The sequence below is a fragment of the Oratosquilla oratoria genome, chromosome 41 (assembly GCF_046742065.1).
Source record: "Oratosquilla oratoria isolate Oo_2021 chromosome 41, ASM4674206v1, whole genome shotgun sequence".
Classification (NCBI taxonomy): Eukaryota; Metazoa; Arthropoda; class Malacostraca; order Stomatopoda; family Squillidae; genus Oratosquilla; species Oratosquilla oratoria.
In genome coordinates, this window is record NC_134817.1 from 17,896,692 (window position 1) to 17,924,042 (window position 27,351).

The window sequence follows — 27,351 nt, forward strand, 5'->3', positions numbered from 1 at the left end:
CAGAGGTTGGCGCGGTCGTGTGAACCATGGAATGCTATGAAGGAGGCCTTTGTTCAGCAGTGGACTCAGGATGGCTGAATTGATCTATGTATGTATATATATATATATATATATATGTGTGTGTGTGTGTGTGTGTGTATACTGTGTAAGATTTCGACCAAAATATGAATTTTCCCGAGGAAATCCAGCACTACCGGACGCTTTTATCGCTTCATTTGCTTTAGTCTGTTCTCCTCGCTCATATATACATTTAGGGCTACATTACTGAATATTCTTTTAAATAATAACAACATTATTTTAATACTGTGTCAATATTTAGGGCATGGCTGTATGATTATGTGTTTATTTGCGGTCGTACCGATAACTGCCGACAACTTCGTTGATATTAGTTGTTTTTAGTTAATATTGGCGTGAATAAATCATTGGTGCCATAGTTTATCGTATCTCTAATTTTAAAACATTTGCCTGCATCCATATCGAGATAATCAAGATTTGATACACTATCGACAACTCGACGCGAGCTTCGAGACGCCATGAACTGGCTCGCAGCTCTTGTTGTCGTTCAAGTCAGCATATCCAGGGCATATAGAAAATCTTGATTAACATATCGATATCGACGTGGCCAAATGCTTTCAAATTTGTAGATATGATGAAATATGGTACAATATTAAAGAAAAGTGGACATGATTAATGTTAACCGTAGTTGTAGGAGGGAGGCCAAACGCAAAGTATGGGATCCAATATATTTGACGTTTCGCCAAGCAGGGCTTATTCAGAAATACCAGTTGAGAAACATTTTAAACCTTGTATAGCCCGAACTTGCTTGTAACTTGGTTATTAAATTTGCCAATGGTTTATTTATTACAAAAAAAATCCACTGTTCTGATTTATATTATCAATGAGGGATATAAACGCAGATTCAAAACATCTACGTTTCATTGTATGGTTTTCATATTTTATAATCTTGGAATTATTCCAGTCAGCATTGTGGCCTGTATCGAATCTATGTTTAACAATGGCATTATTCATATTGTATATTTTCATATCATATTTGTGTTCTAATATTCTCTTATCAATACCACGGAAACTTTCACCAATGTAGACCTTTTCACAACCTAGACATGGCACACAGTAAATACCTGCTTGACGAATATTTTCCCTGCTCTTATTTCGGCTTTTAATAAGATTGCCAACTGTTACCGAGTTGGTTTTAACAACGTTAACACCAGCCTTGTTTAATAATGGGGAAATATTATCTGCAACTGAGGTATTAGGTAATATGATCCTCTTTGTACATTCTTCTTTTATTTTTTAATTTTATTTTAATTATTATTATTATTATTTTTATCCCTACTCTTTTATGAATAATTCCAGCTTTCTTCTTGGCTTTAAGGATAAAATAAGGAGGGTACTTTAGTTCAGTAAAAGCTTGTACATCCCTTTTTATGTTTGTTTCTCCCCGCAAGCTTGGGCTATATAAGGAGTAAATGTTTCTCCACTGTGTTATTTCTGAAGAAGCCCTGCTGGGCGAAACGTCAAATATATTGGATCCCATACTCTGCGTTTGCCCTCTCTCCTACAGTTCTGTTGCAGTCGTTGCTGCGTTAACTGTAGTTACAGAACTGCCTCGTGGCTCTTTTTTTTTAACAAAATCAAAATGTACTCATATAAGACGATGTATTCCTATTACTCAACATTCAAAATAGGTCCATCCTCATACTTCCGTTAGTTTGTCTTCCACAATGGGTGGTGCTAATTACCCGCTTCCGTCAGAACAAGCAGCATAAAATTAACATAATGCTTGTTTTTGTGGTGAAAAGGATTTCTGCTACATCATATATGTAGAAATAACTAAAGACATATTTTATTTTCTCTCCCGAACCCCCGACGCTTACCAGTCGACATATGGACCGAAAAGTAACTCAAAATGACCGGCAAACAGCATTATCATTTTCACCACAAAAACAAACATTATGTTCTTTTATATGCTGCTTGTCGGCCATTTTGAGTTACTTGTCGGTCCAAATATGTTACTTGTCGGGCCTTGTCGGTCTAGTATGACTCTGTCTAGACGGTAAGATAGTGTGTCCGGACGATGTCCTGACTATACCGGAAGGTGTCCGGACGATTCTGGACGGTACCGGACGGTAATTATCATGACTGTCTACAACTAATAAAAACAAACGTGGCGTCTCGAAGCTCGTGACGAGCTGCCAGTAGTGTATCACATCTTGAATCTCGAAACTGATGCGGCCAAATGCTTTAATATATATATAGATATATATATATATATATATACATTATATATATATATATATATATATATATATATATATATATATCTATGAGAGAGAGAAATGGGTGGGGAAGGGCAAACGAAGATGTGTTGGGAATAGAGTTTATCGCCCTAACGTTTCGACCAACTTGGTCTTCTTCAGAGGACATGTTGCACTACAGAGGATCACAAGTCTTTATACTCGCAGCGAGGGGGAACCCGGCCAGCTGTGAGTGGATGTGTCAGGTATTGTCTTCGGTTAATGATTTGATTATTAAGACACTTGCTGTTTTTGACAGGCATTTCAATCAGTCTCTGTCATTGTTATTTCCCCTGGTGGCGATATGTGCGGCTTCCACAGATTTTCTCATTTTCTTTTCAAGTCCCTCGTGTAGAATTTCCACGCGGCTCCAATCAGGTAGGTTTCCGCATTTTTATAGATGACGAACCAAGGAGTTGGGCGCATAGAACATTCAACGCTCCCTACTAATAATTTTGGTTACCAGTTGTGGTGATGTGATGGTGGTGGTGATGGTTATGTTTAAAGTGATAACTAGATTGTAGAAAGTTTTGGACATCGACTAGAGTTTTTGGACATCGACTAAAAATTTTGGACATCGACATCGACCTAGGTCGATTTGGACACCGAATATAGGACGTGTCGTAGTTGATCTATATTTTTTTCTGGATTTTATCGATAATTTAAAATAGATATTTGAAGTGTTTTATTTTAATAAATTTTGTTCTTTCAGAAATAACAAGATAACATGCTAAGTATCACACTATAATCACAGAGTATCATGATAACGTAATGCATACAGAATATGTCACAGAATATGTACAAGAAATCGACTAGATCTAGACGGGCTGTCCACCACGTAGGTTGAGGTTGATGCCACGATAAAAGGCGGTAGCATCTCCATCCCTTGAGTAGCAGTATCGACGACAACAGCATCTTTCTGGAGTAGGATGAAAATGACAGACGAATTTCAAATGCTCTAGTCAAATTCTTAATTGCGGTATGGCATTTCGCACACAAATCAAACGATATAATACAAATATCATGTGCAGAACGACAAATATATCAAATCCAAATGCTGGAGTAGGATGAAAATTAGATTCAATGTGTACAATGCTAACCTGTAGACAAAATTCAAACGCTGGGATCTTTGGTTAAAGTAGGATGAAATTACAGACGAATTTTAAAAGCTCTAGCCAAATTGCCAATTGCAGTGTGGCATTTCACATATATCAGTCAAATGTTAGAATACATATATAATTTACTCGATGACGTAAATATAAAATTCAAGTGCTGCACTGGGAAGAATGTATGGTGACAACCTATGAATAAAACTCAAACGCTGGGATTACAGGTTAGAGTAGGATGAAAATGACAGACGAATTTCAAACGCTATAGACAAATTAACAATTGCAAGATGGCATCACACCTAATTTAAACGTCCCAGTGCACATATTATGTGAGGGGTAATATAAATATACGAAATTCAGTTGCTGGAGTAAGATGAAAATTAAATTCAAAGCTTACGATCACAACCTTTTGATAAAATTCAAACGTTGGGATTACTGGTTAGAGTAGGATGAACATGACAGACAATTGTCAAACGGTAACTTTGACCGTTGAAAGAAAATGTGAGAACGACAGCAACGAAAAACGCATGAACACAGAGACAAGAGAAAAATAAAATCGAATGATACTAATAGAAATGCGGAGAAAGGAAAAACAATCTGATTGATCAAGTGACCTGTCAGATAAGACGAATAAAGTTTTATGATAACGTCAACTGTCTTTTGCAGATGCCTTGGCCAATGATGGCGACAAACTCTGTTGAGATAACCGTCCCGTCGACACCACCCACAAGAAAAATCTCTTCTGATAAGAATCGACCAAATTCAGCGCCCCTTCTATACACAAAAAGTAATCATACATTATTCATGTAATTATGTATCTGTTTCATTTATATGTTTATATATTTATTTGTATATTTTCTATAGAGTTTTTCATACGCAGAAGTTGTGGATTCTAATGCGCATATATTCATGTTTCCAGTTGATTATCTGCATTTGTTTACTTGTTTGTGCATATAGTAATTTATGAATGGTAAGAATGGAAAGACACGATTGAGAACAAGAGACCTTATTCCTGACCGGTTTCGCCTTTGAGGCTTCTTCAGAGGTAATGTACCTCTGAAGAAGCCTCAAAGGCGAAACCGGTCAGGAATAAAGTCTCTTGTTCTCAATCGTGTCTTTCCATTCTTACCATTCATAAACCTGTCATGATGTCACAATATTAATTTATGTATATATTCTTATTCACAGGTATAAGAAGGCTAATTTCTTTTGAGCGCTCGTTCTCCGTGGACAGTGAAAGGTATTTTTTCCAGCGTTTTTCAATAGGTTTTCTGAATCTCCAATTGTTATAATTATTATTATAATTACTATTGTAGAACAGGGTACATTAACATCAATCTCATTTCTCCAATTATTTGATCAAAACGGTTAATTATAAGGGTTCTATAGAACACACTGATGTTGGTCAGATCGTATCTTTGGTTCCACTGATTGTACCGTTTTTTTTTTTTTTTTTTTTTTTTTTTTTTTTTTTGGTCATACAAGGCACCGGCTACGCCGTGGGTGTCTTGGCCTGCGGCGCTTCCTCGCTTCGCTCGCTCCAGGTCCTCCGATCTCTTTTATTTATTTATTTATTTATATATTTTTTCGATGGGACACTCTCGATGTACTCATTGGCATCCAGTTTTGAAATATTTCTAATGATCTTCTTTAATTCTTGTTTTATTTCTTCTTTCTCCTTCTTTAGTTCTTTTTCTTGGAAAGTCCTTTTCCAAACCTTAAGGGGGAGCGACACATCTAATTCCGATTCGTCGACGGCATAGTCGTAATCAGGCAGGATCATTCTCATTTTCCAAGTGCAAGTCGAGCGAAGTAATCGGTGGGAAGCTCCTATGGATTGGGAAGTTGAAGATCTTCCAAGTAGCTTCGTTTGCGTTTATGTACCTTGCCTCGAGGTAGTTACGCACTTCGTTTACCGGCTCGCCTTCTTTATGTTTGGGGTATAGAATCTTACCACACCCCTTGTTTACGTACTTTGTGACATACGCTATGCACTTAATGGAGTTCGAACACTCCACGTTGATGTGGGCGTTGTATTTGAAGCATAGATATGGATTATAGGGTAGGACCCAGGAATTATCCACAGTAATGGTCTTTCCTTTGATCTTACGTTCGAACGTGAAGCCTTCCTCTCCTGGGATAACCGTTATTTCCAAATAATATATCATTCCGACATGGTTTTGGAAAGTTTTTTACCACAAACGCCATTCTTCTTTAACCTTTCCTTACAACAGACGTTAGTTTCATCAAAGCCGATGCAAGGCCCAGGAATCATGCTAGTTGTTACGATCTCGTACAATTTGGGTTCCTTTTCTTTATCGGGAATTTCAGCACATGATTTCATCGACAAATTCCGCCGTTACCCTATATTCCATCCACAAAAGAATGTGAACGTGAGACAGACCTCGTTTTTGCCATTCATTGCTGTATAGAAATGCTTTAACTCTGCCAAAAATGTGATTTTTAGTAAAAATCATCTATAAAAGCCTCTACTTTTAACTTAAACACCCGACTAACCAAATCGGGTCCGTCGCAGCAGCCGGCACTTGGATTCCCTTTCACTTCTACGACAGCTACCCTCAGCTCTTCCCATTTTGGATTCATCGTAAACGTAATAAAGAAATCGGGACTCCCGTAGTGTGTTACGAGCGCCAATGCATCCTGCTGGCGCTGTTTCATGTAATGTGGACCGCCCACAAAAGTTGGCCCCTTTCTTTGGCCGACGCAACGTCCGCCTGTAATATGTCGCACCTTTTTCTGCGTATAGATGCCTGGTTGTCAACTATAAAGCATACTTTAACATAATTATCTACGACAAATTGCTGAAAAAGCATGCGTCCTTTAGTCAAATATTTGAAGGCATCCTTTCTTTCCAAATAAAGGTTTGCGTAATACATACATGGTGATAATCTTTTATCATCCTTTTGGTACATTAATCTTAGCTGAACTCAGTGCGTTTACCTTCTTTTGCCTTTTCAAATTGTGCGTATAACCCTTATATCCGTAAGGTATTAGTGGTGGATATTGGAATATATCGTAAAAGTAGTTTGTGTGACTTGGAATGAAGGTATCATATTTCGTATCTACTTTGGGAGAACATATGGTAACCCGTAGGTTTGCAGGGACAGACGGGTCCAAATCCACTATAGCCCCTACTTGAGCTTTCGCTGTAGGCAAGTTGTAAACGCCTTTGTGTTCCTTAGTATTCACCCCTTCAGCTGGTTTTAATGTTATTGCGACCTCAGGTATAAATTCCTGTTGTTTCATATTCTCATATTCCGCTAAGAGAGCTCCAATTGTCTTATTATTTTCCAAAGGGAATCTTTGCAAAACTTCTACGATATTTTTGTTATCCTCTATTTCCCTTAACTCCCTTTCACGTCTAGCTTGCGTTTTCTTTGACCATTCTACGGTTTTGCGTTTACAGTTTATATTCTTTGTAGCTTGTTGGGTGCGCAATTTTATTTTGTTTACCCCTGATCATAATAGAAATACAAATCTAGGAACTCCTCTTGTTTTTGCCAGTAATTACTTTGGCCAACACGAAAACTTGTCTTCGCTTGCCCACAGTCCTTTATTTCCATGTCACCGATACCTTTTTTTTTTTTTTTTTTTTTTTTTTTTTTTTTTTTTTTTTTTTTTAAGTCTTCTATTTTCATCCCTTCTGTCATATAACGCGCCATTATATAACCCAATCTTTGATAGATATTACCCCTAGTTTTATCAACCAAAATTTTTCAGAGGGATCTTGTAATTTAGTGGGTGTCACCAAGGAAGTAAAGCAAAAAAGGCGGTTAAACGCAATGAGTAACCCTTCCGGAAGGGGAGTCTGGCTACTATAAAGTTCTAATAATTCTCCGGTCAAGGGGGCTAAGTGATCGAAAATGGCTTGTCCAAGAGAACAACACAACATACTGTTTTCCTTCACCCAAAGCAACGCATCGCACAGTTTACATCGAAAAGCACCGAGTGCTATGCAAGTGCACCTAGTGCTATGACAAATAACTCTATCTTCACGTAACTTACCGGGCAAATCCTTGGTAAATTGCGCAGTTTCACTAATGATATGCTTTTCTTTCCTATCCTGCCTTAATTCTTCTAAAATGATTTGTTCATCATCGGTTAACTTCACTGTTATTCTTTGTTTATTTAGCTCCCTAATCCGATTCCGAATTTGCACTTCCTGGGCCCTTTTCAACTTTTTTGCTTTATTCTATTCCTTTCTTTTTGCTATTTCATCTTTTTTATGGACTCTATCGGCTTCCCTTTCCCCTTTCTTGCGTCCCTTATCTTCTTTTTTCGGACTGTATCGGCTTCCCGTTTCTTTTCCATATGTTCCTTTTTTCTCCTCTCTTCACATTTTTTCATTTCTCTAACCCTTTTAAAAAACTTTTTCTTTGAGTTTGCGGTTTTTGATATAATCATTGTATTTCCGATCGATGTAATACTTTTGGTATTCCTCGTGACAGCTTTTACCACCACTCTTAGTAAAGTTCTTGTATCCTGCAAAATAATGTTTCATAAACTTTTCCGATTCTTCCTCTTTAATTTCTCCGTCGAAATCTATTATGAGATCGTACTCTTCATCAGAGTACACGTAATTTTTGTTATTTCATAACCGATTGTTGAACCCCAATATTTTCCTATGGAATCTCTTAATTGTGGCTGTTACTGAGTTTTTTGTTTTGTTTTTTTGAGGCGCAAAGTTGGGGAAACTTATTATTGTGCTCCCTAGTCAATTCGTTACGAAGAGCATAGTTTTTCTGCACACTTTCTTTTGGGTACTTCTTCGTCTTCGTAACCCAGGCCCAAAAGTGGTGAAACATCCCCTTTCTCTATGCACTACTCTTTGAACCACGTTCATCCATTGCAGCAACGCTTGATATGGTATATGGTAGCTATAAAAATATCCTTACACAATGGGACATTTTTGCCGGATTTCGGAAGGTGGTCATAAAAACGCCAGGAAATATTCAAAACTGGAAAACTTTGTTTTTATATACATAGTTCTTCAACGCTTTGGTATTGTGTATTTTTTTTTTTGTCAAAAGTTCTTCAACGCTTTGGTATTGCGTATTATCATTATTATTATTAATATTAATTATTAATGACCCGTCATTCAGGAGGTGCTAAGATAAGAGGGAGGGTGGAGGGGTGTGGAGTGTATTCAGGGATGGAATGGGTGGGAATGATTTTATGCCTTTTTCTTTTTGGCTACCCCCCTTGTAAGGGGGAAAAAGCCTTGGTATATGTATGTATGTATTATTATTATTATTTATCATTATTATCATTTTTTTTTTCAATCAGTACTGAGGGTTCCTATCCATGGAGACTTATTGCACCGGGGAGGTGGAAGCATAGATGGTCAAGAGGATGAGGGCATTAGAAAGGAGGGATATTAGAAGTTCAAAGAATCCTAGAAACATCTTGAGCTACTGCTCCGTAGAGTTGTCACAAAGTCCCTAAAATATAGATTGTATTAAATATACAATCAGTACCCCATTCTTTGTTATTACCATATATTGAGTTTGCACAGCAGAAATTACAGAGAATCATTTTTTTTTCAACTGTGGGAGAAGCGTTCGAACCTTTAAGGCTGACTGTATATATTTGTGTATCTACAGGAGTTTGGAGTTTGCTTCTGAATCTCTCCGTAAAGCCGTAGATCGTAATGACTACAGTCTTTGTGTCCAGCTTCTCCAAGACGGCGTCCCCGTGGACGGGTCCCAAGACGTTATCGACGGTAAAGAGAACTACACAACACCCCTGATTCTTGCAGCACAGAAGCGTCACCAGCATATCATCAGCCTCCTACTCAAACACAACGCCAACGTCAACGCCAAGACGAAAAACAAACAAACGGCTCTCCACTTCGTAGCGAAGAACAACGATGCTTTTTGCTGCCCTGATCTCTTGAACGTAGACGGGATCGACGTCCTGACGAAGGACACCAAGGGAGATACGCCTCTTCACCTGGCCGTGAGGCACAACAGCTTCGACGTATGCAAAAACCTCCTGGAGAAACATTGCGAAACCGTAAAACAGGCTAACAGAAAGGGACACACGCCTCTCCACGTCGCAGCCATGGTCGGTAACGCCAAGATCCTGAGTATCTTGATCGAGTGCGGAGCCGATCCTGAAGTCCGCGACACATTGTGGTTCATCCCATTGCACTATTCGGCCCAGCGAGGACACAGCAAATGCTGTGAGATTCTTATCTCAAGGTCTCGGGAAAGCGGCACCAGGCAGGCGAGAGCTAAACTGAAAGACGGGCGGACACCTCTGATGTTGGCAGCTGCCAATGGCTATCATCGCTGTTGTTCTTTAATGACTGACGCTGACGTCAGTTGTTCCGACAACGAGGGTGATACAGCTCTTCATCATGCGGTCAAAGGCAGGTTTCACAAAAACGCTTCGGTTTTACTTGAAAAAGGGGCGGATCCTAATGCACGCAACAAGCTAGGGAATACTCCTTTACTGATAGCAGTTGTCAACAAGACCCCGGACTGTACCAAATCTTGCCTCGAGAACGGAGGCGATGTGAAGGTAAAAAACGATAAGGGTGAGACTGTTCTTCACGTCACAGCTCTCAAAGGCTCGGACCAAAACATGGAATATTTGCTCGCCTTTGATGAAGTCAAGGAGATCGTGGACGCCCTGGACGGGGAAGGGTACACAGCTCTTCATTATGCCATCCTGAAAAAATCCCCGAAGTGCTCCCACCTTCTACTCAACCATGGCGCTTCAGTCAACATCCCAACGCGTACCTTGATGACTCCTCTTCACTTGGCAGCAAAAGCCTGTAACACGGAACTGTGTGAACTGTTTCTCGGTCAGAAAGGGATCCAAGTCAACCAAGACAATGCAGATATGGAGAAACCCTTGCATCTTGCCGCCCGCAGCGGTTCAGCAGACTGCTGCAACCTTCTCCTCCGAAAAGGTGCTCAGATCTCTGTCCATGATGCCAAAGGCCGAGCGCCGATCCACCTAGCAGCGGAACAGAACGAGGACTGCCTCCAGTTGTTGACCAGAAAAGGTGCTATGGTCAAAGCTAAAGATTACGACGACATGACGGCTCTGCACTACGCAGCTAAAGCTGGAACACTAAACTGTTGCGTCTTTCTTGTCCGCATTGCCAAGTATCTACTCTGGGAAGAGACGGGATCCGCTCGCCTTCCGTTGGACGTGGCGTTTTGTAAGAATCACGACGAGATGTTCGGGTACTTAATGAGACACATGAACTGGAAAAAAGGACAGACAAAACTGGAGATTCGTTTGCACGACTACATGCACCGTGCCATCGTCAGCAAAAGAATGTGAGTTTTTTCAGTTAAACAAGTAAGTCCCACATTGTTTGAGACTGGACAAAGACATCTACACATTCATTGTGAAATCTTTGAACCACATGATTTCGTTCCATAGATTCATTCAAAGGAATCCAGTCAACAGTAAACACAGGTCTATCCTCGAACAGAGGTTCAGCAGGTTATATATATATATATATATATATATATATATATATATATATATATATATATATATTTATCAACTACAGTGCACTTTAATTCTAAGCCATCTAGGCGCATGCAGAAACTGTAACGTGGTACGCCCGAGGACTCGAACCTATGCGGCGAGAACGTTACCAGTGCCGAGTGACTAGACCAATACACCATCAAGATATCTCTCTTGATGGTGTATTGCTCTAGTCACTCGGCACTGGTAACGTTCTGGCCGCATAGGTTTGAGTCCTCGGGCGTACCACGTTACAATTTCTGCATGCGCCTAGATGGCTTAGAATTAAAGTGCATTGCGGTTGATAAAAATGTATCTCTAATCACTGGGACCCATTCAGTGTTGTATATATATATATATATATATATATATATCTCCAGGAAAATGTACATACACCACATGAATTGCCATTTTTACACCTTTTTATGTCTTTCCCACATATCCCATCAAATAAGATATTGTATGTTCGGTGCCATCCTCAATAACAGACTGAGTACAGCATTACATTTTCTTTCACGTTATGAAGTAGGCCTACACATAGATAAATGCAGAATGGCTTTCCCATCTACAGAATGCGAGCGTTTTGTTTTGGCTTTAACCTCGACTGAAATACTGCTTAATTAAACATGTACACACATGTATATACGTATATGTGTGTGTGTGTGCGTGTATGTGTAATGTTTTCATTCCTGACCAAAGAATATTGAAACTTCCAGTGAGAGAGGTCCGTAACATTTGGGAATATTCTTTTGTCTCAGACTCCACAGCCAATATGTATACACTTTGACTACAAGACAGTAATTCTTAACCCTTTGGGTATCGGAATTCCTTGGTGGAGACAAGTAGAATTCAAATCGAACGAAATAACAAAGCACAGATAAAACTTGATAACAGAACATGCACTAAAATATCTATCTCTATTCGATGTTTTCTTGCAGATTGGTTATCGAGGCCATTGTTGAATCTACTTGGTGGCAGAGTGCCTTCAAGGGCCACCGAGGTCCTTGTCAAAACTTCATTCACCTGATAGAGCATTACCCACGCTTGGCCAAACAAGTCATGGACAAATGCTACAACCCCGTAGAGAATAGTAGTGACCTCACCATAGTAGAAAACGGTTTCTATGAAAATTCAGGTCTGCCTATGCCACTATTTATTCATTCACGTATTTATTTATCTATCTATTATTATCATCATTTGTGGTAAAATTAATCTAGTACGGACAGCTTACTAAAATCCCTGTCTTAAAGTTTTTTGTAGATGTCAGGTACTTTCCCTGTTTTACAGTCTTTGTTGTTACTAAGTTCCTCCCCTGCCTTAAAACCTATGTTATTGCTAAGCCCTTCCTTTGTCTTACAGTCTATACAGGAAGGCGGGAGATGAACCCCTTTGACCATGACACAGGGAAGCTTCGTCCGTCCGCCCACTCCTTCTACGAAAACGAAAATTCCTGGCGCGAACAGAACGCCATAACAAAGATGATCCTGCACAAGAGGAAGGATCTCCTCCTACACCCAGTCACGAGGGCGTGGGTCCTCAACCGATGGAACGCATACGCGAAGTGGATCTTCATCGTGCACTTGGCCCTTGAGGTCCTGCTTATCATCTTGATGTCCTCCTTGGCAAGCAGCACAAGGTACTTCCTCACTTGTGTACATTTGTTTGAGTAAGGGTTTGTTTGGTTTGTTATAGATGTGAGATATCCATACGCTTCATACAACCTCACACCCTTTATCAACATGCACATTCACATACTATAAACGCACTCATTTAAAGAAAGGTGGCGAGGCCGGGGTATACTGAGCAATGAAAGCAGTAGACATCACTGACAGAAATAAAAATTCTGAGATGGTTATGTGAAAAATTATACACTTTTGTGGAATAGCATAACAGAAAAATTGCCCGATCGGAAACCGTACATGAATTTAAAGCGTAGCTCTTTTTCTTTATAGATCCTGGCAGGCAAACACGCGCGTGTACCTTTCCTTTTCCTGTACATTACGATTTAATGAATACACCGAGGCAAACACACACTTCTCATGTTTCTCTTCAGAAGCTGGAGCCACATGAGTTTGAAAAGAGACGTCATTTGCGCCCTGTCAGGTTGTTGCCTCGTGGACAACATCGCCAATGTGACAGAAGCCATCAGGTGTAGCAACACTTCGTGGGAGATTCCTGTCCCTTTTACCAACGTCGGCGAGGACCCCGGTTATGAAAATGCGTCGGTGTTCAGCTATAGCGTCGACTCGGAGAAGCCACCCCCGGCACTCTGCAGTAGCCTGGTGCCACAGTGGACCACTGCGGCCGTCTCCCTCACGGTGATGATCATCGTTCTGCTCTTAGTCTTCCTCGCCATCGAAGTCATCAAATTGCGAAGGGTATCTATGAACGAAAACAGTACTCTGTTTCGGCGAATCTGGCTAAAGGGAGACTCAATCTATGGCAGTATCACATGCTGATTCGTTGTTATTGGGCTCTTGTGTGTGTGAGTGTGTGTGCAATATATCTGTTAGCTTTTAAATTTTCACTTTTGAGGAGGGGACCATATCTTGAATCCACGATGATAAGGTTGATAGGCCTGTTCGTTGCTCCAAGGTCAGAGTCTGCACCAATAGTCCTTTCGACAGTGCACACAATAGAAGTGATTATCATATACACTGTACTATGCTTTATTGCAGCTGCAACGAGTCTTCTTCTCCCTAGAGTATTTCATGCGTTGGGTCAGAATCCTCTTAGCCTTCGGCTTCATTCTGCCTTTCACCAAATGCTGCCTGATCACTGGGATCAAGGAGGTAAGTCATGCTGATACATTTTGAGGTCATAACTGCATGAAGACTCTAGCTAGTGTTTGTTCTTTACTTAACACAACCAATGTAGGTACACTGTCCATTATCCTCAAAGCAATTTTGACTTTCCGACATAGGCCTACTCAGAGAGCGTAGCAGATAACTATGTCACAAACATGGTACTAATGAAAATGATCGTTTCTTCTTCCGTAGGACGGGCAGTGGATCTCAGGAGTCATGGCGATGCTTCTCGAGGGACTTTTCTTGATCAACGCCCTCAACAAATTCCCCAAGCTCTCTGTCTTCCTTCCTGTGACCAAAGACTTCGTCCAGAGCTACCTGAAGGGAGTAGCCTACATTCTAGCACTCATCCTCCTCTTCGCCTTCATCTTCCACTTGCTGATGTGGGACCAAAAACCCTTCCATACTGTTCCTCAGGCAATAATGAGGACTATAGTCCTCATGTTGGGGGATTACAACTACGACACTATATTTCTGAAGAACGTAGTGGCCTACCCCGTCATCGCAAACTTCCTCTTCGTTTTCTTCATCACGATCATAAGCGGGTTCCTCGTGAACATAATCGTCACGAAGGAAGATAATGTGTCAGATAACTTCCGATTAAGAGCCACCCTCCATCGGGCAATATCAAACTTGGAGTGGATCCTGACCTTAGACATATGTCTCCCCTTCCTGAGGAAGAAACACTCCGTCGGGAAGTATGTGGATTGTCCGAAGTCACAGTTGGAGCAATGGCAGCAGTTCTTCAGCACCGAGATGATTATGCAGAACAAGCAAAAGGACAGTTTCAAACTTGTGCATCCTGTGAAAGAAGAACATCACCAGGGGGATAAAGAGATCCTGCAGGCCTTGTTGGAGTTAGCCAGAGATCACAAGAACCAGCTTGACGAGCTCAGACACGAAATCAAAACACTAAAAAAATTGACGAAAGTGGATGCAAAGACTGCAACTAGCCCCACTAAATCGAGTTATCTATGAATCGTTAAAAACCAACTCTAAAACTTGGCGTACAACGTATTTGCGTTTTTTAAGTAAATATAGAGGTGTAAATTTATTATGATTATTTCTTTTTCCATGAAAAATATAGTGTTTTCAAGCATGATAATAACTATTACTAGTTATACAGAAATCTGCCTGCCTTTAAGTTCCCATAATTTACATGTGGTAAAAAGTGCAGATGGAGATATGATAATGGAAGAGATGGCAGTGAGAGGAAGGTGGGCAGAGTATTTTAGGGAGTTGCTAAATGTGAAAGAGGTCAGGGAGGGAAAGGTAGTTGCGGTAGGAGGCGCTAAGAAAATGACCGTGATGAGTGAGGAAAATGGAGGAGAAATAAAGAAAGATAAAGTGAAGGCAGTTGTTAAGATGATGAGAACAGGTAAGGCACCTGGGTTGGATGGATGCCATACAGAATGTCTGAAAAGGAGGTACGGTGATGGTGGAGTGGCTTGTGCAGTTATTTGATATTTGGTTAAAAGAGGGTAGAGTGCCAGAGGACTGGAGAGGTGTCTGTGGCAGGTGTTGCAGATATATGGGATAAGAGGAAAGCTGTTAAGAGCAGTCAAGAGTTTTTACAAGAGAAGTAGAGTTTGTGTTAGGATTAGAAATGGAGAGAGTGAGAGGATGAGATGGATGGATGGGGTAAAGGGGGCACTGGGAAAGAGGGGAATGTCTGTTGAGGAAGGATGGGAGAGAATAGAAGATGGGGTGAATGGAAAATGGTTGTGTATGGATGATGCTGTGATGTATGAGGGGGAGGGGATGGGGGTGAGGGAGTATGGATGAAAAATAAATTGACGCAGCTCGAACGGATTTCTCCCTGTCTTCTTTTCTGCATGAGGGGACTAAGAAGGGGGGTCGCCGATTTAATGAAGCGGCCTTGCTGTGGATGTGCTGCGTCTTGCGACACTGCTTCTGACCTAGGGTAGTGGACAAAATGCAGGGATGACCCGTCATTCAGAAGGTGCCAAGATGGGAGGGAGGGGTGGGAGTGGTTTCTATGCCTTTGCTTTTGGCTACCTCCCGTGTAAGGGGGAAAAGCCTTTGGTATATATATGTATGTATAATACCAATACCACAAATACACACACACGCACACACACACATAAATATATATATATATATATGTATGTATATATATATATATATATATATATGTTGGATCAGTAGACATGGCTTCAAAAGTCCTAGTTAGTGTTTCAAATACTGACCTCTTCATGCATCCTATCCGAGACAATGGACAGGCTCCAGTATGTTAATGATTATAATATACATGTCGGTAGAGATGAAAATCTCTCCAGGCATTCACATCGAACAGGTCTTGTACCAAAGATATGAATGTTAGAAAACACACGTTTACATTCGTAGGACCCACAGCTAATTGGCACGTCCCTGAATAGGGAAATCCTCATAGTCATATGGGGTACTGTCATAATGACGGCGTGGACCACTGGGTACCATTTCTAAATAGAGTTCCACCAAATATAATGAATAAGATAGAACCAAGTACATATTTCACAAGAAACTAGACAGCAAGGATGTGAGGTGTCTGCCACAGCCTCTTAAACAACCACAGATTGCACAGCTAGTGATGAAATGGGTTTGTTGGATCATCGTCTCCTAAAGGTCCAACCGTATTGCCTCCTGGGCTTTCGGGCAGTGTGCCGCCATATGTAAGACTAGACTTTTTTTTTTTTTTTCATATGGATTATGGGCCCGCCGACGTTGGAAAAACCGGATTCAAAATAAAATAAAAACCGGTGAAATTCCTCTTTATTTTTCGCCAGACTGCCGACTAGCGCTGGTATAACGATCAAAGTATATATATAAAAAATGTGGGCCTGTTTGTACAAAACATGCAAAGGTTGTTAAATGCAGTAGCTTGTGTGCTCATCAGCCTGGCCAATGAGAAGGTAAATATAAAACAAAACTGATATTTTTTCCTCCGATCTGATTACATGGCATCCTAAAAGTTTTATATAAATATGTTTTTTTTTTTTTTTTTTTTTTTTTTTTTTTTTTTTTTTTTTTTTTTTTTTTTTTTTTTTTTTTTTTTTTTACTCCGACCTAAGGGGAAGGATCCATGATGCCCGAAAGTCAATGAATAAAAAAGTCTGGTCTAAACATTGTCCGAGCATATTTAAGTCTTGGGCTTAATTTTTTACATTACAAAAGCGGAGCATGCAGACAGGAGACCTTTTGGTCCATAACTAGGTCGGATGCGAAAAAATATAATAATAAATAGAACTAAACTATATTGCACTGCCTCTGCAGGAAGTTTATTCCATTCATTAACTACACGGTTGCGAAGTTATTTCTACCCACTTCCAAATTAAATCTATATCCTGACAGTTTGAGACCTCTATTTCTTGTCGGATTCTCATTCAGTGTGAAAAATTTGTCACTTTTGATGTTGTCAATTCCCTTTAAAATCTTAAAGACCTGTATCAAGTCACCTCGGAGTCTACGCTTTTTTAGGGAAAACAGATTCAGTGTGATTTTTTTTTTCATCTAACGGAAAGGTGGTTATACACATACTGCGTGAGAACACTGGCAGAAGACCATTTGGTAAATTTTGTTTGAACAACAAGAGAACATCAGCCGAGATATCGCGGTAATGAGTGAGGTGCGGAGGTAGGGAGAAAAGTTTATGAAGCTATAAAATAGTCAACACCTGTTGTACGTCTGAGGTAAGGAGAAGGAAACATCCAGTGTAGTATTATTTATGATTGAAAGACTGCAGATAACGAAGTGAAACTAAGGTAGGATAATATGGTTTGTGATTTGACGGTGTGTAAAAGTTACGCTCTAAAGATAATTAAGCGAGACATGGACAAAGCGAAAGTTACGTGGGACATCTTCACGTGAGAGAAATGAAAGAGGTTGTGGCAACCTTAGCTTCCTTAGTTCTAGTTTAATAATATATATTTTCACTCAGCTCTCACTGTGAGTTGGTCAAAACAGAATGAATAAATTCCTTCGCTACAGTGAATTCCTTCATATATTTTGTTCAGGCTGCCGCCAGACGATTGTACTTATCTCAAAGGGGAAGACATATCACCGATGTGGCGACAAGCTTCTACGGTGTGTTAGTCACTCAAAGTTCCTCAGATTGTGTTCGGCAAACGAACCAGATTAGATAAAACTAATAGGCGTATAGAGATAAAAGTACGAGATAAGGGAGGGAACAGAAAGTAAGAACTAAAGGTTTAGATAAGAAATATGGGATAAGAAATCGCACACACACGTATACATATATACATATATATATATATATATATATATATATATATATACAGTATATATATTTATATATATATGTGTGTATATATATATATACAGTATATATTTATATATATATGTGTGTATATATATATATATATATATATATATATATATATATATATATATATATATATATATATATGTATATATAAAACTTAAACCCATTCTCGGAGAAAGATAAGCTGAGATACAGAGTAAACCGTATATTTCGACCACTAGCTGTGGTCCTCTTAAGCGGTTACAATTATAAAGAACTTATATACAGAGGAGGAAGCTACAATGGGGAACTCAGTAAGCCTCAGGTCACGTGCCCTGAGTGAGGTCGGACGTTTTGTCCTCTAGAGATGAATTTGTTAACTGCCATACTAGTAATGACATCTAGTGACCATTGACCTTCAGAAGTGTTATAATTTGGGAATTGTATTATTAATGAGGACTCAATCATTTTCCTTTTGAAACTACACACACACACACACACACACACACACACATGTGTATTATTTGCACTGAAGATGTGAATACACAAAAGCGCTCTGCTTTAATAGTTTTTCTTCGTGGTCAACCTTGCATTTTCAAGAACACGTTTCCAGTGTTTTTCCTGCATATATATATATATATATTCTTAACGGGATACTCCATCTAATAATCACGATAAAAATAACCATGAAGAAGAAATTATGAGAAAAAAATATATGAAAGCGCCTTCACCCCGCCCTTGACTACACTGTCAACACAGGAAAGGCATACGAACAAGGCAATGAACAAGGGGACACCACAACAACCCTATCCTGCCACCTGGCAACACCGCAAGCGCCAATTTCCAGCGTCAGTGTCACTTCCGAGCACCAGTGACTCTTTCCAGTAGCCACTGAAACTCCCTGAATAGCCACAATGAAAAAAAAAAAAAGATAAATTAAAAAATAAATTAAAAAGAAGAAACAAAATAAAGGAATTTAATAAAGTAAATAAATTAATCAAACACTGAAACTCCCTGAATAGCCATAATTACAAAAAAAAAGATAAATAAAAAATAAATTAAAAAGAAGAACCACAATAAAGGAACTTAATAAAGTAAATAAATTAATCAAACAAATAAAACAAATAAACAAAATAGATTAAACCAATAAGACAAATAAAATAAATGAAATATATAAAAAAAAATAACACGAATAGAATGAATGACATAAATAGAATAATAACATAAATAAAAGAAATTGAATAACATAAAATAAATAGAATAAGAAATTTAACAAGAAATAAAATAGATTAAATAAATACAAAAAATAAAATAGATTGAGTAAGTGACGCAAATAAAACAAATAGAAAAATCAAATAAATCATATAAACAAGATAGATAAATGAATAGATAAATAAATAAATATTGAATATAGTAAATAAGATTAATAAATTAAACAAATAAACAAACATATAAATAAACATGAGAATTGAAGAAAAAAAAATCAAAAATCAAGGACGAAGAATTTTGGCCCAAGACGATACATAGAGAAACAGCGTTTCAAATCGCAAGGGAAGATCTAATATCAACCTCAAAAGGTTCAGAATAGAACACACGCGCGCGCGCGCGCGCACACACACACACACACACACACACACACACACACGTTCCGGGTTCGAATCCTGCCCAGGGCTGAAGATAATTTCAGTATCGCTGCGCTTCGAGTCGTTACTCCAACTCTCGTGGGCGGGGGAATTGGGTGTGTGTGTGCGTGTAAGGTCAAAGCAATACCCATAAATCGGTATGAGCTCTCTTCTGGGAGGGAAACAGCTGTCGATCACGAGTCCAACACGTGATCCAAAGACCAAGGTGAATCACACACACACACACACGACTCGACGGCGCAGTGGTAGCGTGCGCAACTTCTCCTACAGCGGTCCAAGCTCGAATCCCACCCAGGGCTGAAATAATTTCAGTATCGTTGCGCTGCGAGTTGTTACTCCAACTCGTAGGCGGGGAGTTGGGCGTGTGTGTGCCTGTAAGGTCACAGCAGTACCCATAGTTCGGTCATATATGAGCGCTGAGATATCTTCCGGGAAGGAAATTGCTGTCGATCACGAGTCCAACACGTGATCCAAGACCATAGTGAATCATACACATAGACACAACACAAGCGCGCGCACGCTCACACACACGGCTCGACGGCGCAGTGGTAGCGTTCGTAACCGCTACTCCAGCAGTCCGAATTCCAATCTCGCCCAGGACTTAAATAATTAAAATATAGCTGCGCTACGAGCCGTTACTCCAACTCTTGTGGGCGGGGAGTTGGGAGTGTGTTTGTGTGAGTTCTAAGTTCTCATCTGAGAGGGTTATAGCTGTCGATCATGAGTCCAACACGTGATCCATCATGGGGAGTAAAAGACGGGACCCCACGAATGTTGCTCCTTTCCTGTACACTACAATTAAGTAAACACAGACACACACTCAACGGTGCAGTGGCACTTCTCTCGACCGCTAATTCAGCGACCCGAGTTCGAGTCCCACCCAAGGCAGGTGTGCAAGCAGTTGGACGTGTGTGTGTGTGTGTGCGTGTGTGTGTGTGTGTGTGTGTGTGTGTGTGTGTAAGATCACAGAACAATCCATAAATCGAGCCGTAGATGACTTCTGAGCTCTGATACGGAAGGGTGAGAGCTGTTGATCACGAGTTCAACACATGATCCAAGAGCGTGGTTACTCATGTACACACGCACGCGTACAGAAACAAGTGATACCCTTTTGTGAACTTAACATGGTTACACACACATACACACACACACACACACACACACACACACACACACACACACACACACACACACACACACACATATATATATATATATATTTATATATATGTATATATATATGTATATATATATGTGTGTATATATATAAATATATATATATGTATATAATATATATATATATATATATATATATATATATATATAGATATATATGTATATGTTGCCACCTGATACTTATATTTAAACCCAACTCTGTATCTCTGTCATTTAGTCTGAAGATGTAATACTGTATACGAAAGTACTTACTGTCTACAAGTTTCCTTTCTCCTGTGGTTATTTTGCACATATATATATATATATATATATATATATATATACGTATATATATGTATATATATTACACATATATACATATATACATATGTATATTATACATATATATATATATATATATATATATATATATATATATATATAGTATATATGTGTGTGTGTGTGTGTGTGTGTGTGTGTGTGTGTGTGTAAGCATATACCGCCAGTTCCGTCCACAATAATTTCCGTACGATCGTATCAAATGCACGTGGTCGAATCTAGGTAGACATGGCAACATCGCCTTTGTCATCGTTGTTCTTATTTGAATTTGATTTTAATAGGTAACTTGGTTGAATAATCATTTTATTATCTATATTTACATGAAAATATATTAGATAGTAAATATTAAGAAATGCAGCATTTTACACAATACCTTATATTGAGAAATATGCTAGCCAACATAGAAAATTATTTTTGTAAATGTTGCTTGAATTAACTTGATTGTTCATGTTTTTTCTTGTTTTAAAGTAACGATTTTACATCAAACTATTGAACTGTCAACACAGAAAGTTATATCTGTACATCACACAACAGATTCGCAAGATTGTCCAATACGATATTAGAACTAAAAGTCCACAAAGAAAACGAGAATATATTTGTAGTCCTACAGTCGTCGCGCTTTAGTTGCTCACTTGACAGGCCAGGAATGGCGACTGAACGTTCATGACGTTCAGAAGCGTGCACGGGTGACGGGTATAAATAGTTCCTTGTTGCTCGCGCGGGAAGTACATCCGAAAGAACCGCCAAGGAAAGAAGCATAATCTCTCAGCCTTGTCGTAAGTCTTGTTTTATATAGTTATTCCTAACTCACACGCATATACCTTTACGAATTGTTCTACTTGAGAAATAAGGTACAGTACCTTTCTGTTAATTTTGTATTTAATTTTTCGTGATGAAACTTTATAGCGTGTGTGACTGTGTGAGATTTCACTATAGTGCACGTCGTGCTAAAACGTGGTATACATAATAATCTACTAATTCGTGTTACATTATGTTAATACAAGTTAACATAAGTTACATTGAGTACACGGAGCCCCACGGTGATTGGCAACGGTCCACAGATTCCGTAGATCTCTGGGAAGAAACGTTAAAGTGAATCATCTGAGGTCTTGGATAACGTGTTGGACTCGTGATCGACAGCTATTACCCTTTCGTGCGAGAGCTCAGAGCTCATATATGGTCCGATCTATAGGTGATATTGACCCAACACACACACACACACACACACACACACACACACACACACACACACACACACACACACACACACACACACACACACACACACACACACACACACACACACACACACACACATAGTTCAAGCGTCGTGTTCCAGCTCATATATGAGCTCTGAACTCTCTTTCGGGAGGGAAATAGCTGTCAGTTATGAGTCCAACACGTGATTCAGGACCATGGTGAATCACACACACCTCGTGGCGCAGTGGTTAGAGTTCCCGGCTGCCACTACGGCGCTCCGGGTTCGAATTCCGCTCAGGGCTGAAATAATTTCAGTATCGCTGCGCTGCGAGTCGTTACTCCAACTCTCGTGGGCGGGGAGTTGGGTGTGTGTGTGCGTGTAAGGTCATAGCAATACTCATAGATCGGTCATATATATATATATATATATATATATACATATATATATATATATATATATATATAAATATATATATATACATATATACTTATATATACATATACTTATATATACATATATATATATATATATATATATACACACATATATATATATATATATTTTATAAATACATTATATATATATATATATATATATATATATATATATATATGTATGTATGTATGTATGAGCTATGAGCTCTCTTTTGAGAGGGAAATAGCTGTCGATCACGAGTCCAACACGTGATCAAAGACCATGGTGATTCATACACACACACACAACTCCTTGCCCACCAGTGCCGACTTGCGGTATAATTATGAAATCTTCACCCCTGAGTGGGACTTGAATTCGTGTCCCTGAGTTTGTGGTTTACCACGGTACCACTACACCATTGAGCCGTGCGAGGGATTTTTTGTCAAAGGAAGTTCAGTTAAACTAAGCCTTTCTTACGGTCCGGAGGAGAGACGAGTCCCAGGGGTACCAACTGAACTCCTTCCTCCGAACAGGGCATGAAACTTTAGACCTGGATGGTTGACATGTGCTGACTATAATTATGCTAAATTTACAAAAGACAGACATCTAAGCATTTTTTTTCTTAACACGAAATACATGCTGTAAAATTATTTTCTTAACATGAAATACATTCTGTATAATTAAAGAAGATAAAAGAAAAAATTGCAGTTTCCCGCTGCGTCCAAGAATTTTCTATGCAGTGGCATTATCCTAAGCGTCATTTGTTTTATTCAGTTACTAACTTTATTAATCTATTTTGTCATAATTCATTTATGTGTTTATCTATATATTTATATATTTACTTAGTTATATGATTATGTATTAATATACTTTTTTATTAATTCATTTGTTTTTAACCTATTTATCTATTTGTTGTCACTATGAATTATCACGTAAGACGTGTATTCACCTTTGTTCACATATCGTTTTATCATAAGTAGCAGATGCGACATTTGGGCCCGGTCGAAGTGTTTGTATAGTTAAGATAAAATTAAGTTTATCTTCAGATACGATACCAACCAATTTCTTGGAAACAGTGAGAATCCTGTTTTTTATACTGTGTAAGCAAATAAAGTCCAACTGATCTATGGTACATGTTTGGTGTGATTGTTCACATTTGTCAAATTTATATAACAATACCGATTTTCTTTTACTTTTGATAATATATATATATATATATATATATATATATATATATATATATATATATATATATATATATATATTTACACACGTGGCGCAGTGGTTAGAGTTCCCGGCTGCCACTACGGCGGTCCGGTTGTAAGGTCACAATATTACCCATAAATCGGTCATAAATGAGGTCTGAGCTCTCTTCCGGAAGGGAAATAGCTGTCGATCACGAGTCCAACACGTGACCCAAGACCATGGTGAATCACAGGCATACATACACATACATGCATGCACACACTGAAAGGCCCTTTACTCCATAAAAAAAATGGCTCATCCCAGCCTTCCGTCCCACTGCACGGGTCAGTCAGTCAGTCAATCAATCAATCAAGCAATCAATCAAATCAGCCATCCTGAGTCCACTGCTGAACAAAGGCCTCCTTCATAGCATTCCATGATTCGCACGACCACGCCATCCTCTGCCACGTCACTCCTGCAAACTTCTCAATCTCGTCTCTCCACCTTCTGTCTGGTCTCCCTCTTCCACGCTTCCCATTTCGCGGCATCCACTTAGTAACACACTTGCTCCATCGCTTATCAGTCGTTCGCTTATGGTGGATGAATAAATCTCACTTGGCGAGAATAATTTATTTGCTCTGATATAAGAACATAATAATGAAGACTTCAAGAGACCATAAGGCCTACACTAGGCAGTTCCATGTCCTTTACCACCTATCCATAAAGTTGTCTAACCTTATCTTAAAACAACCAAGAGTTTCAGCGATCACTATTAAACATGAAAGGACGCAATAGTGTGAATGTTGTTCAATTGAGCAAAAGAACACAGTGGACAGTTTGAACAAGGTTCTGATGAACAAATCCTCACCAGTTAAATAAGACTTTTCTGACCTGACCTGAGTTACATTTGTGAAGGTCGCCGTCAACTGAACTGCCTTTGCGGAACCAACCACAGGTGTCATAATCAAGGCTAATGTCCTATGACCAAATGTTCAATTGTCAAATATTCCGTGACCAAATGTCCTATGACCAAACGCCCTATTGGCACACACACCGTGGCCAAATATCCTGTGATCAAATATCTATATCCAGATATCCTGTGGCCAAACCTCTTACGGCCACATAATACCATGAAAAAGAAATGCAATTGTTTGGACCATGAAATATGATCACTCGAAAGAAAAGGACACCCATATGTTGGAGGATGGCCGAGCAAAGCTGAGATCAGGTCATAACTTTATATTGTCTAATATGCCTTTTTTGAGTATTGTAGGACTTCTTTTCCTGTTGACGTTTTCCATTTTCAAATGGGGTCGCCGTTCCTCGCTAGTCGTTTCCACTGGTTTGAGAATTGTAGGACAAATACACCATAACCAAGCTTAACTTAAAGATTTTTTGTGATGATCCCGTGTTTGAGTAGGTGAGCATTAACGCTTGAGAGGACAGAGGACTTGTTACTAATGCAGAGATGAACCTCCCCCCCACCCCATTTACCTCCTATTCGATGGGGATAAATAAGAGGGATCATCTTCATCTAACTTAGAGGGATCAATTGAGGGAATGAGATCACCACTCAAGAACTGTTTGGTACTGTGGAGTGCGTGCAGGCCCAGGGAACTTAGTTTCAGGCTTAGGCTTGGTTGGAAAAAATAAACTAGAAGTTATGTTGTCAGACATACGTTGCCATTCATAAATCTCCACTACCGTTGCCGAATTCCGTTGAATTTATCGAAACTTTTCATTACAAACTTTCACATTAATTACCCGGTTGATCAGTAAAACATCACTTATGTTTTTTTTTTCATAAATGTGGCTGGCAAATGTGATCATGTTGACAGAATGGTCAGACGCCCGCCAGCGCCGGACTTCGATGACTGGCCCGGAGAGCAATATGTAAAAGAAGCATATATTTGAACGTCTGGTTTTATTATCCAATCAGATATATTTACTACAATTTATTTTGCTACTTAATCACACCAAGAGCCATTTCTAAAAAACTTTGTCACTGAATGATTCATTATCTTCACTGTACGATATGTTGGCCAAAGGCGTCTCCGTCAGGCCTGTCATCCATTCAATTTCAGATTCCGGACTTGTTTGTGTCAGTGAGTAGGGGTACAGCCTGTCAAAGATTTGTAGAGAAATCGCCAATGATACTGCATGGTTTTCATTTGTCTTTGATGGCTGTCGTCCCCCGAAGTGAACAGAGGATATGAAGCTTACTAAGGGAAAGTTTCTACACTTGTGAGGGAGTTGTGAACTTGTTAGTTGTGGTTAGTTTGCCGTTCTTCTCATTGCGTGGGATCTGAGAGGTAAGTTCCTATTCAGTGAGATGTTTTAGCACATTTGCACGTCCAGCGGACCATTACAAGTTATATTACGAATCTTGATGCACTGACAGAATCTTGTGGTATCTAATGCTTGTGTTCATAAAGTATGTGAAAACTAACAGCAAGTAATAGTGACCATTTCACATAAAAGTGTATTTCAGAAAATATATAACGTCACGTTAGTTAATATCTTTGTTGACGTTCGGTGCAATCTTGTTTTAAGGCAGAGCCGGGTTTTTTTTATAATTGTATTGGGAACGGTATTCATGTTTGCATATAAGGAGATAATTAACTTATATCTTTTTGCAAATTTTGGTGGGTAGAAAAATTACGTTAATTTTTCGTGATCGTGTTGTACTTGATCAGCATCGTGCTGATTTTTTTTCTCGAACTAGTCTCGAATTAGTAAATGAGGAATATATTTTTCTATTGTAGTTCCTAGGAAATCCTGTGAACAGAAAATGTTAATAAATGCTAGATAGTTGGCGGTTATAGGCCCTGTTAGATTCGTCCCTGTAAGGACAAGCGACTAGCTCCGTTTCTGCCGAAAGCGGCACAATCAAAATTCGACACGCTCCATCGCCACCACAAAATAATAATGGCACTTATAAGGGCAAAGATACTAATTCATGTTGAGGTAATTGACCTGTCACTGTCCTCAAAGGTGAAAACTAGACAATAAGTTATTACCAGCGCTGTGTGAAATATATAGCTACTTTTATTGCAAAACAAATGCATAGTTTGTACACCATATACATTTTACCAATATCCAATGACGCCAAACATCAATGTTTTGACACTTCGAGGTCACTGACCTCTCATGATGTATGGCACGTACTAATACTATTATACATTTCATGCTTTAGTCATAATTTGCACAATTCTCATGAAGGTTGCCACCGATAGACGAAAGTTCACCCTCACTGAATGAGGTCAGAGGCCGTGGGTAAAAGACAAGGTGGAAAGGCGGTTGGCATCAGCAGCGTTACCGCGGAGTTCCCGAAGGGCAGAGGCTAGGCCGTGATCCTTGGGTTACAATCATTTCTGTCGGTTTGGCACCATTCCTTCTGGCTGGGAAAT

General features: G+C 39.2%; 1 protein-coding gene across 1 annotated transcript in view; it reads left to right on the forward strand.

Moving 5' to 3' along the window:
• LOC143021130 (uncharacterized) overlaps positions 1 to 27,351 on the forward strand; it is a 74,362-nt gene that overhangs the window by 3,446 nt on the left and 43,565 nt on the right. The window contains exons 2-9 of the mRNA XM_076178420.1: positions 4,091 to 4,211; positions 4,613 to 4,664; positions 9,049 to 10,740; positions 11,875 to 12,071; positions 12,296 to 12,572; positions 12,990 to 13,314; positions 13,615 to 13,728; positions 13,936 to 14,710. Of these exons, the coding sequence (XP_076034535.1) occupies positions 4,091 to 4,211; positions 4,613 to 4,664; positions 9,049 to 10,740; positions 11,875 to 12,071; positions 12,296 to 12,572; positions 12,990 to 13,314; positions 13,615 to 13,728; positions 13,936 to 14,710 (3,553 nt within the window). The remainder of the gene's footprint in view (positions 1 to 4,090; positions 4,212 to 4,612; positions 4,665 to 9,048; positions 10,741 to 11,874; positions 12,072 to 12,295; positions 12,573 to 12,989; positions 13,315 to 13,614; positions 13,729 to 13,935; positions 14,711 to 27,351) is intronic.